At 36.7% G+C, this 13,360-nt stretch overlaps 1 protein-coding gene across 1 annotated transcript; it reads left to right on the top strand.

The window, feature by feature from the left end:
• Positions 1-647: 647 nt before the first annotated feature.
• LOC120630675 (keratin-associated protein 19-2-like) lies at positions 648-8,299 on the top strand. The gene is made up of 3 exons (XM_039899948.1): positions 648-789; positions 6,570-6,831; positions 8,254-8,299. Exons 1-3 carry the CDS (start codon positions 648-650, stop codon positions 8,297-8,299), a joined length of 450 nt encoding a protein of 149 aa, XP_039755882.1.
• Positions 8,300-13,360: the final 5,061 nt, after the last annotated feature.

Here is a 13,360-nt window from a genome sequence, read left to right on the forward strand (position 1 = left end):
CAGAAAGTTGTTATTTCATAGTTATAATTGTCTGGTTTATGGTATGTTTATCTTTCAACTATTCGTAAAGGGTTCCAAAAGCTATTCTATTATAAATTTAATTGTGAGAAATTGAATTTTGAAGGAGAAGTTTCATTAATTTGAATTCCTAGTGTAATTAATATCTAAGTGATTGTTTTGACGGATTCCTTTATTCTAACAAACAGGCCTAGCTTTTCGACTACTATTATTTAGTCTTAGCAAACTTTACTTAACGCTACGCTCTTGGTAAATGTCTTACTGTTGAAGTTAAATTGTAATTTTGTTTGTTATACACAACTTTCTGAAGGCAGTTGTTTAACTTTAGTGCTTTCATTATTTACGAAATTACAGTTGTTGTTCTATGTCTTGTTTTTGACAAAATTTTTCGGTAATAGAAGTCAAAAGCATCTACTAGCTCGTAGGTCCTTGCTTTTATCTAGCTTCTTTTTGTAAGTTATGTCTCTATAGATTTCACATAAATAAAAAATAGTAAAATTTTGTTGAGGGCTTGTTCTAGGCCATCAACTCGCGTAGTTTTAGTTTTGACTTGGCTTAAACTCTCTTCGTTTTGATAGGAGACCCGCGCTGTAGTGAGTTGATTATGATGACTTCGTTTTCAGGTGACAATGAAGTTCTCTTTAATCGTGTTCGGTGCTCTGGTCGCGTACGCCGCGGCACAGACTTTGGAACATGGTCCAGTGATTGACGTTCTGCAGAGCGACATTGCCCAGCGAGCGGACTACAACAGGGATAAGAGATCGTTGATCGGTAATATAAACTTGAGACCATTTCAGCAATCTATTCATATTTTGACTACCTCCCTGGCGCAGCGGTGAGCGCTGCGCTTTTAAGTTGGAGGTTCTGGGTTCGATTAGTAGTAGAAGAGCTCTTTGTGACAGAGCTTGTCCGGGGAAGTTCTAATTAACTGTAAATAATTTAAAGGAATAACTTTTTACATTTTAATGCATGCTGTGATAACCTGTAAATATTTGAACATTTACTATGTGACTCATTACAAAAAAAGAGCAAGTTTTAATGTATCTACTGTTGGTTGTCCATTATAAATTTTTGACGGCCGATGGTCGCAGCGGGCAGCGACCCTGCTTTCTGAGCCAAGGTCGTGGGTTCGATTCCCACAACTGGACAATGTTTGTGTGATGAACATGAATGTTTTTCAGTGTCTGGGTGTTTATCTATATATTATAAGCTTTTATGTATATTATTCATATAATTATTCATCAGTCATCTTAGTACCCATAACACAAGCTATGCTTACTTTGGGGCTAGGTGGCGATGTGTATATGGTCGTAGTATATTTATATTTATTTAAATAAATAAATTAATGGCCATGGTTATTACTGCCGCTTAGCAGTATTGTTGCAATGCTGTGTTCCGGTCTGAAGGGCGTGGTTACCGGTGTAATAACACACACATGAGGCTTAACACCTACAAATAAAATTGACCAACGAAGTTAGGCATGTTGCAAGTCGTGCTCCTTGCATGCCCTGTGAAGTGCTCCCTCGTTTATAGGGGATGGTTTTCCACCTATCAAAAACAGTTTTTTAACATGAGTAGTAAGTACTCGCTTCGGCAGCGATTGTTTTAGTTTTTTAAAAGGGATTAAATAAAATCCATTATTTCCATCTCTATGACGAAGTGCGTTCTGACCAACATACAACCGTAAATATCTAAGTATTAAGCATTATAATATTAAGGAATTGTCTGTATCCTCCACGTCGATGGAAGCCAATCGCCAAGCTTGTCTGATTTGGCAAACCGTATCGAAGTCTCTTGAAGAACTAACTGTTTATTTGTTCGTTCGGATCAACCGCTGCACCGATATTTGGCACATAGATAGCTGGTATTCTAATAAAGGACATAGTAAACTTCACGCGGAAAAGCACCTTGGAAACGCTTTCGTGGAATATATAATATAATATTAACATATCTTACCGTGAGGTAGGCTTAACAGCTCAATCGATCTTGACGCCATTTTGCTGATAAAGCTGGCGGCCTTAGACTACTACTACTGCACTACTAAAACTGCATATAACTACTCCCGAATGATTTTTAAAAACCGAAACAAATGCATCCGAAGTTGTAGGCACTTCTAGTAATTAATAGAACGAATTCCGAACACAATTTAAATTGCAAACCATTGACTGGAAAAATAAATAAGGAAAGAGACGTTCGTAAAAGGTGCTATTGGTATGCAGCCCGGTATAGCGTGAAATTGGTGCCAAGTTGTAGCGCGTGGCCCCCTGGGAACTGATTCCGTAGCTCCGGTTGTAGATGACGGATAACGTTGTCAATGCTCAGCGAACAATGACCCACAAAAGGTTTTAGATAAATTTGTATAGGGATGACTTCTTATCTCATTAGGGTTGACATACCAAAAAAACCGATGCTTTAACCTTTTTAATTGTAATGCGTGGTGGACGGCCTTTACCCCTTTGTTGGTGGGATTGTGGGAGGAGACTCGTGCCCTGTAGTGGGTCAATAACGGGTTTATATTATGGTGATGATGATGCTTCAATGCAAAATTAAAAAAAAAAAAACATTTTTCAATGGACTTTTGATTATAGGGAATTACAATACCATAAGTTATTAAGTAGTTAAAATTTTCAATTATTTACCATCGGTATAGGTATGCGTTTTAAGTTTTTAAGCTGTTTTTTAGGTGTAATTAAGATAATATAAAAAGAAACATGCATTTCGGTAAGAAAAACAAAACATTTCCAAACCATATCTTCATATATATATATTCCTTGTGTGCGTGTGTATGTCACTGAACTCCTCCTAAACGGCTGGACCGATTTGAATGAATTTTTCGGTATGCGTTTGGGTGGACCCTGGATGGTTTAGATTCACAAATCAGTCCAGCAGATGGCGCTGCGGTCCGCTAGTATATATATAAAAATACTTGTCGTGTATGTTCGTACGTGTCATAGTCGTGGTGTATATATGTTTAAATTGCAACAAAGTTTTCGCACGTTGCATTCGCGGGATCTGATCCTGCCTCTGCAAGCACAGATGACTGATAACATTGTCATAGTACATAAGCCGTCGGAGGAATTTATACCGATAGTAGGGAGTACTTTCCTATTTGTAACTATATCTATATATTGTTAGACGGCCGACTGGCGCAGTGGGCAGCTACCCTGCTTTCTGAGTCCTAGGCCGTGGGTTCGATTCCCACAACTGGAAAATGTTTGTGTGATGAACATGATTGTTTTTCAGTGTCTGGGTGTCTATCTGTATATTATAAGTATTTATATGTATTATATTCATAAAAATATTCAACAGTTATCTTAGTACCCATAACACAAGCTACGCTTACTTTGGGGCTAGATGGCGATGTGTGTATTGTCGTAGTATATTTATATTTATTATTTATATGTACGCACATTCTTTGAATGTAGGATAACGTATAATAATGTATAATAACGTAATAACGTAATAAACGTAATTTTTGTTTGTTTGTTTTCTATTTAAGTACGGTGCTTATAAATTTGAATGGCATTTTACGTAGTATATGCATATTAGTGATTTGTTAGTGTATTCACCTACCTATGACCTTTTCTCCGAGCTTTGCAGTTAGCTTTGAGCCCCTAGTCATGGGTGCGGTCGGATTTGCTTGCTCGCAGACGCTTTTGACGACCTCCCTGGCGCAATGGTGAGAGCTGTGAATTTAAGTAAGAGGTACCGGGCTCGATTCCCGGCAGGAACAATTTGGGAATTAGTAATTTCTGAACATTCTCTGGCTTTGGTGTTCCGTTGTGATCTCGCGTTAGAAACCGATTAGGGATATGGCTACCTTACTCCCTAACAATATAGAAGCTACCGTCTTAGACTGCATCATCACTTACCACCAGGTGAGATTGCAGTCAAGCGCTAACTAGTTGAGTTATTACACAACAATACATTAACTTTGTTTAATTACCTACAAGTTACTGCTTGATATCAATTCTGACGTTATCATCACGATGCAGTCGTAGACTCATATATTACATTTCCACTCGGCGATGCCTACAACTTCATCCGGGTTATTTGTTATTAAAAATCCCAAGGGAACCGTTTTTTTATTTTTGGGATAAAAGTTTACTACGGATATAAGTTACCTCGATCGAAATTTCCGCTTAAATTGGTTAAGCTGTGAGGATACAAACAAATACCTTAATAAAAAGTTTCGCGAGAACTTAGTATGGTTTGACAAATAACTAAATTAGCTAGCCAATTAAAAATCGTATTCTATCATTACAAAAGTGTTATAAAATATGTAGAGAATCTGTCAATGCTTACACAATGATTAATTAATAAAAAAAAGCCCAATTTAGCTTGGTACGCAAATATCGTGAGGCTTCATTTGGAAATTCCAACATTTCGTTTGTATACCTAGTTGTATTCATTTAAAAAAACCCAAACTCATTTGAATTGCAAACCGCTCTCTGGCAAAATAAATAAGAAAGAAGTTCGCTTAAGAGGCTATTGGTATGCACTATGCAAACCGGTATAGCGTGAAATTGGCGCCAAGTTGTAGCACGTGACTCCCCTGGGACCTGATTTCGTAGCTCCGGGTGTAGATGACGGATAACGTTGTCAATGCTCAGGGAACATTCAAAGGATTTTAGATAAGGTGTTTTAATGTCACCGATAAAGTGCGACTTTATTTTAGTTGGAGCTTTACACAGCCAAATTTAAACTCTATGTGTCTAGCTTTACAGACGCCTTTGAAACGTTCGTCGATATTTCAAGCCTTTATTTAAAGCTCTTATGTCTTTCCGGTTCTAAAGTAATCCAGTTTTAAGCATTTGCTGATCCGATGGAGCTAATATTAGGCGTACATAAGTAATTTCTTATAAGATTCATAATAATAAATAAATATACTACGACAATACACACATCGCCATTTAGCCCCAAAGTAAGCGTAGCTTGTGTTATGGGTACTGATGAATATTATTTTTTGTGAATAATATACATAAATACTTAGATTATACATATAAACACCCAGACACTGAAAAACATTCATGCTCATCACACAAACATTTTCCAGTTGTGGGAATCGAACCCACGGCCTTGGACTCAGAAAGCAGGGTCGCTGCCCACTGCGCCAGTTGGCCGTCAATTTCTTATAAGAAGTTTTTAGTAGTAATAGAGCTTTTTACGACAGAGCTCGTCCGGGAAAGTACTATCGTCATGCTTATTGACGCCAATCAGCATTGTTACAATGCTGTGTTTCGGGATGAAGGTCGTGGTTGCCGGTGTGATCACAGGTACAAGAAACTTAACATTTACGCCTCAAAATTGATGGATACAGGGTGGAATAGAAAAGAATAGAATAGAATAGAAAAACTTTATTGCAACACAGCACAATAGGAAAAATACAAGGAAAAGTGTGGGTGAAAAGTGCTAGGGTGTAAAGGCGGCCTTATCACTAAAAGTGGCATGAGGTGTGAGGTAAAGAGTGGAATATTGCAAGAGGTGCTCTTTGCATGCCCTGTGAAATGTTGCTCTGTTTATAGTCGATGGTTTTTCACTCACCATAAGGTAGACCATCTGCTTTGTCCGTCCATAATATCTACAAAAAAAAAGTAGGATGATTCATAAAGTTGGTTAAATGAAGGAGTCGGAAGGTGGTATCGGAATACCTTTACTAAATGACATAGCTCCGTAATAATTTCAGTAAATAATACTGAAATATTAATTTGATTATCGCTCAAATTTGCTCCCGCCGTTGTTCGCGTGAAATTTCGGTCAGGCTGTCTATATCGGCGGCTAAGAGATCGATTTTTATCAATGGCGGATAATGTTAATCATTTTGAAATGCGTAGGTATTTTCTTAAACTATTCGGGACACTTTTCTGCAACTTTTTTAATTTAACAGAACAAAATAGTTGGATAAACAAAGAGAATTTATGACACTGAATGTATACCGTGGGCAGTTGATTTAAATAAAATCAACTGCCCACGGTTTACACCAGACGCCTTAACGTGCTTTCCAAAGCACTGGATTTGTTACCACCAGTTTCCTAAATGCTTAATGCTGTATTGAGAATTGTTTAACAGAATACTGAAATACCTAACAAAATGAGAACATTTACACAACAAGGTAAACAATGTAAAAATCAATAAAATCGTTTTATAATTAGCGGGGTAATATAGAAACCAAACTACCAAAAAAAGACAAACATTTGAATTGAGAACCTCCTCCTTTTTTTAAGTCTGCTGAAAAGGCAATGTTATAAATAATAAATAAATATACTACGACAATACACACATCGCCATCTAGCTCCAAATTAGGCGTAGCTTGTGTTATGAGTACTGAGATAGCTGATGAATATTTTGTTATGAATATAATACACATAAATACTTATAATATACAGATAATCACCCAGACACTGAAAAACATTCATGTTCATCACACGAACATTTTCCAGATGTGGAAATCGAACCCACGACCTTGGACTCAGAAAGCAGGGTCGCTGCCCACTGCGCCACTCGGCCGTCTAATATTGCGTGTTATAAAATTAGAGTTACTCTTTTTACAGGATTGGGAGCACTCGGTGCAGTGGGTCTGGGTGCAGGCCTTATCGGTGCTAAAGCTGGATTGGTTGGTGGAGCCTTAGTTGGCGGTGCTCTTCACGGCCGCAGCTTCGGTGGCTACGGATATGGCGGCCATGGCGGATATGGCGGGTATGGAGGATACGGCGGTTATAGAGGATACGGCGGATATGGATATGGAGGATACGGACATGGCTACGGACACGGATACGGACATGGTTACGGTGGACACGGATATGGTGGATACGGGTGAGAATAATAGCTTTTTGAGAAAATATCTTATATAAGGCTGAGAGAGAAATTTGTAAGTTACTTATGAGTTTATATATATTTAATACTTAACAGCCCGCAACCATCCTAAATTGCGTATTCACTTACCATAACGGTGCGATTGAAGTCAAGGGTGTTTACAAATCCCACGGGAACCGATTACATTTCTGGTATAAATAGTAGCTTATGTTACTCTTGGTTCTTTCAACAAACTCCATGTTAAAAATCAAGTTGCTTGGTTACACAGTAAGGGCCTGAAGGAGGACAAACAAACAGCCACACTTCCACATTTATAATATTAGTAACGATATAGCAATATACTTGGCCATTCAAAATCTAAAGATTCGCAACACTATAACTTTCATTTAGATTATAACTCTGTTCAAATCCATAATTTTCACTATACTAAGCAATAATTTGTGTGATTTTTTGTGTGAAGTAGGTATACACTCAAAGATTATCGTTACCTACATTAGACGTTACTAAAATTGTTTTCTTTCTTTATCGAAGAAGATACTAAAAGTCACGTTTAAGCACAATCGATTATTATATATTATTCCGTGGAGTATAAGTTTGGTAGAGCTATCTTAATATTTTATCTATTTTATGTCATTTCAAACAAGTCTCGATATCTTTATAGGCATTCATTTAGCATTTAAGAATAAGAGCCGCAAAATGACGTAATTTTATGAATGGCATCCCAACATAATGAACAATGATATATTTTTATGACAAACGAACCATCGAGCCGTAAAATATTTTTGCTTGATCTAAAGTAAAAGGTTTCTATCTAAAAATATCTAAGAGTCATTTATAGCTTTTTTCGCTGCAACATTGATATCTTAACTTATTTTTTTATACGTTAAGTATCTTTTTGAATTTATATGAAACTTATAGGTATATTATGATTTACTTTTGTCAACCTCCCTTGAGTAGTAGATCTCTGAATTATAAGTAATTCAGAGATCTCGTTTTCGATCCTTAGAAGACTTAGTTTTAAATCCTTATTTAATCTGGGACTATAATTTCTGATTTTTCTCTCGTCTGGTCTATGGGCTACATAATTCCATGCTGCCCGGACTGCAATCATTTTTGGTTGTGAGTCATGATACAGTGAAAGATAGTAGCGTACCTGTTTGGTAGTATGTCAGCTATATTTACCAAACTGGTTTCTGCTCGACATCGTACCGGGTGGGAACTAGCCACGGCCGAAGCCTTCCACCGGACAGACCGGAGAAAATTCGGAAATTTCCCCGCACAGCAATACAGCATTACAGCACTTACGTCTGTGCCTGTAGTCAGAGTTATCATATTCCTTGTTAATTGTAGGCATTATTTACATCTTTAATATCACTATATACTCAATATACACGAAAGCTTCAATAATTATGTTTGTTTCAGGAACTATTACCCCACAACCTACTACGCGGCGGATCCTTGGTGCTAATGAGAAAATTAAAGACATAGCTTGTACCTGTTAATTCTTATTAATATAGTTTCCGTGTACATAGAGATGGGAGATTATCTCGCGACTGATACCTGCACGTCTTAGCACTTAAGAAAAATAAACAAAATCTAAAAAACCTATTTCGATTGTTTTACTGATGTTTTGAGAGTTTGACAGCCTCCCTAGCACATTGGCAAGCGCTGTTGTTTTATATTTAGGAACTGCCAGGTTCGATACACTTTTTTTTTATGGCTACCTCCGACCCATGGTCAGGAAGTTTATGTAGGGCTCCCTACACTAAAGGGGGCATACCCAAACTAAAAAACACCACGGTATCACCCTCCCTTTAGCTTTGTTAGACGCCCGGGGAGCAAGGTTCGATACCCTGTAAGAGCAATAAGGAAATTTGGATTGGTCAGTTGGGAGGCGTTACTTTCCTACCGATAACCCAGCCATTTAGTGTTCTGGTACTAATATAGATGTTGAAGTGTGTTTGTTTGTTAGTTTTTTACGCCATTACTTTGCAACCAATTGACTTGGTTTTTGGCATATAGTTAGTTAAAAGGACCCATTTTATCATTTTATCCCAGATATACCTACCAACGGTTCCCACGGAATTTTTAAAACCGTAAAAATACGCGGAAAAAGACAGTGGGCAACAGCTAGCGTAAAATAAAATATCCTGAAGAATATAAACATCCTTGATGCCCTACAGGTTCGAAGTTTTTACTTTACTTTAAGAAGTTTAAGAAAGATACCCGCGCGGACAGCACTGAATAAAAGTTAAATTACACGCTTTATCTAGGAACCTATGTAAAAAAGTTACCGTCGACAGTTTTATTACATTCAGCCTGTTTACGTATAACAAAACCATTATCATACTGAATAGTTAAAATTACTGGAACATTAATAGTCTGTTATGTATTATAGTGGAATTTATAATGAAATAGCATAAGCGTGGTTGCAGCAGCGTGAAGTTTCAATTTCCTAGCGTAATGAGTCGTGCATCATTAAGCAGGGTTAGGTATTATTTGGATGTAGTTTGTAAGCACACTCTATACTACTTTTTAAATAATTAATTAGGCAAAAAATTTACGAGAAAATTCAATTTTTTTTACATATACATATTTTTGTTACATACTGCTTTTACATAGATGTTTAACTAAAGGTCGTAACGAAATGACTTACTAAATAGACGTAACTTCCCGTCCTGCAATATTAATGTTTCATAATCTCTTAAACTGTGCTCTTAATAACATACTGTAAAAGGCAAAGTTTATTTATGTAAAATTGTCTTGATAATAACATATTCGTAATCTAAAAACTTTGAATTATCTGGGGGCTTTTTGTATGGATTAATATTAGTTTTCGGTTGAAAGAAAATGTCATTCGCCACGGGATTAAAATATGCTCTATGTCTAGGTAGAGCTACCTTAACAAGATTTAAAGACATTAAGCAACATTGATACAATTCGGTACGGTACAACGATAAGAACAATTCGGCGAAGACGAAATTTAGTTGGGGGGTTAAATATAACTGCCATACCTATAACAGGTTAGCACTTAGCCTGCTACCATCTCAGGCTGCCATGACTTTCCACTAGGTGAAATTGTAGTCAAGAGTTAACTTGGAGTTAAATAAAATAAAACACTGCAAATTCGGATGGGTTTTCATCGCTATCTAGTCTACCACAAACTCACATAAAAATTAAATTATATTTTTAAAACCTTCGAGATTTTGTGGTGGCGGCCATCTTGATTTAGAAATTTATCGTAGTAGTGTTAAGAATAGAATTGAAAAAAAAAAAATTTTAAAAATTTAAAAATTTGTTTTTCTTTTTTTTTTTTTTACTAAGCTTTCATTTGATACCCAAGGTTTTGTTAAAAAAATATATATACCTACCATTTTGTGGCCTTATTTCCTCAAAGCCAGCTAAGAACACTCGTGACTAATTCACTTTTCAAACAATCAACTTAACATCAAAATGTGTTCATCGGTTCAAAATCTAGGACCCCGTCGTTGTCGTGTCGGGGGTAAAAAAACTCAACACATAAAAAGTGATTTAGGTCTTCCCGTCCCATACATGCTAAAAAAAAGGCTAGGTTGAAACGCTTTTTCGAGATCTGTGTTACCTGATCCAAGTTGGGTACCCTCGAAGCAACGGAAACAGGCATCTTCGATGTAAGCGTGTTTCATATAAGGCCGAATCTACACTTTCGCCTACATGAGATTGTATCAATCGCAAAACCTGTATCAAATTAAACAAAAACAGTCAAAAACAACCTGGCCGCATGTCAAGGTCGTGGGTATCAAGGAATTTGGAATTGATCTTGCGATTCCTTCTATGTTTCTAATATATACTTCTATATACGCCCCTCAGTGCTACCGCGGTGGTACGCGGTGAATAAGTCTGTGCACGTACTTGCAATGAAAAAATTACATGGAGTACAGACTAATTTAACGCGAATATCACTGCAGCGTGGGAAGAAAGACGATATTTTGTGTTTAAATTATACAAAATATCCTTCGACGCGGTATTTCCTTTAAATCACCCTTGGAAACTTGATATTTTTACAGAACTAAAAGTTTGTTCGTCTCCTTTATGCCTGAGAGTTCTCCATAATGTTCTTAGAGGTGTCTGGAATCCACCAATCCGCATTAGGCCAGCGTGGTGGACTACGTCCTAAACCCCTTTTCATTGTGGGAGGAGACCCGTGCCCTGTAGTGGGCCGATAATGGGTTGATATGATGATGATGAAATAATAAAAACAAAATAATAATTCAATAAAATATTGATCTCCGTCATAATATCTTAATACTCTCATCCATAGAAGAGTGTTATAGATTTTCAATTCGCGTGGAAACATGATAGGTCGAATATGTTTTCATATTTTCCACTCTCATGTTCGTTGTTTCGCATTAATTATTTCGCATTTCAGACATGATTGTTTTCGGACAAAAGTTTTCAGATTATTTATTTACAAAATAAAAATAGCGTCTATTTCGCACGTTCGCCAAATAGAGTTATTATAATACAGCGTCGTTAGTCTGGTGTAATAGAATAATTGGGTAGTGGTTCGGTATGTGCAAATACGGACTACAAGTTCCTTGGTTCGATTTCCAGGTCGGGCCAAGAGTAGTTAGCTATGGAAATTGTGACTAGGAAAGCCCCTTTAGAATGGTCTTGGCTATAATCACTAACACATGATGATAACCTATCAATTGTATCAATGGCACTTATATTAAAGCCATACTCCTAATCGGCTTATATTCTGACATTGTACCGGAACGCATAATCACATGGCGGCACACTTTGTTAGTAGGGTGGTAACTAGCCACTTACGGAGTCTCTGGACAGACCAGACCAGAGAAAATTTACTCTAACTCTAAAACTCTAAATTCCCTTATTTCCTCTGAGGATCAAACCCACCCTACCATTTATAAGACCATAGCGGTCCCCACTGCACAAGGGTTGTCGAGTCGAGTGGAGTTAAACAATCGACCTTCTAGAAACGGTCATAGATTAGTAATATCAGCGTATCGTCTTAGGAAAGTGCAGAAAACCTTTGTGGGGCTGAGTATATGCTTTTGTAATATGATACCGAAGGTAATATTCGATTTAGCCTTACATAAGTTTAAAGAATGTATAAAAACACATTGAATACATCGAGGTTACTATACTGTTCATGAATCTCTTAATGACAAGGTTGCTTGGAAGCCGCTCCGCTTTCATCTCCCACAAGATAGAACAATGATTTATAAATTAAAATTCTGTTGGAAAACAGCAACTGCTGAGTTTCTCGCCGGCTTCTTCTCGGTAGAATCTGCCTTCCGAACCGATGGAAGAGTCAGTACAAACAGACATACTTGACGTTTCAAAAGTGCTTATATAAGGCCTACTTGAAAGAAATGAATTTTGAATTTTTCAATTTTGCATACCAAAGCTACAATTCTTCAAAAAAAAAAACTTTAGTCTTGTATTAAAGTGCAGACGGCATCAAGATACGAGTAGGTACCTTCCATCGTCTCAGTAGTTTCAATACTTATCAAATATATGCTGGGATGAAAAATATGTTGAAATATGTGTTAACGTTTATGCTTACCTAGTATAATAACTAGAGGCTAGAGCCCTGTGGTGCTTCTGGCGCCGAAACAGCATTTAACGGAGATGGATGACATCGGCACACGCCATCGCCTCTTTAATCTCGCTTACAAAAGAGATATATTACTGCGCTGTGTAATCGATGCCGCCTCGGCGATTGTTCTCGCAGTGCACTCGAATGGTTTATGATCGCACTGCACTAATTGTGGTGTGTGCTGCACTAATTTTGGGAGCATCTCAATTGAAATGGGGATCTACATTCCGTTGCCTTAATCAAACAACGAATAATCACAAATTGCAGACTGCGGGGATGGACTTTTATAATACTATTTTTTATACGCTTATATATACTATATATTATATGAGCTTCACCTCTTTATTGTTTGTTTGTATCTTTGTTGGTTTGTAACCTGGACACTTACACTTAATTTTGACCAATTTCAAACGGTCTGATTTCGCTCAAAATTTGTACAATGTACATATATCGAGGACCAATGATAATATTTAGTATATTATCATTGGTTTGATAACATTATTCCATTTTCAATTTGCAAAATAAGATTTTAGTTCATTTATATAATTTTCATCTATAGTCGATAAGGCAGGAATGGTATGTTAACAAGTACCCAATAGGCACCCGACGTGACGTTGTTGCCGCATAATTATTAAGAGATACTGTTTTATGATCATTTAATTATTTGATTGATATTCCAATAATTGGTTATTAATATAATTATGAATTATTACACTAATTAATCATGTTTTGATACATTGATGAAAATAATATAAATAGGGTAGTAGAATAAATCTGACATTATACGCGTGAGATTCAGCCAGGGTGTTACTGTGCTCGAATTTATAAAATAATAGTTTAAACAAACTAAAAATCACTCTTTTATAAATAACCTAAACTAAACTAAAATAAAGTTTGTTTTTTTTATTTATCCCTTAATAAATT

Source organism: Pararge aegeria, chromosome 2 (genome assembly GCF_905163445.1).
Source record: "Pararge aegeria chromosome 2, ilParAegt1.1, whole genome shotgun sequence".
NCBI lineage: Eukaryota > Metazoa > Arthropoda > Insecta > Lepidoptera > Nymphalidae > Pararge > Pararge aegeria.

What these genes read in the sequence shown, in the direction of transcription:
- LOC120630675 (XM_039899948.1), top strand. Translation starts at nt 648, where the DNA reads ATGAAGTTCTCTTTAATCGTGTTCGGTGCTCTGGTCGCGTACGCCGCG. An exon ending in GGATAAGAGATCGTTGATCG is followed by an intron (nt 790 to 6,569) that starts GTAATATAAACT and finishes CTCTTTTTACAG; the next exon opens with GATTGGGAGCACTCGGTGCA. An exon ending in CACGGATATGGTGGATACGG is followed by an intron (nt 6,832 to 8,253) that starts GTGAGAATAATA and finishes TGTTTGTTTCAG; the next exon opens with GAACTATTACCCCACAACCT.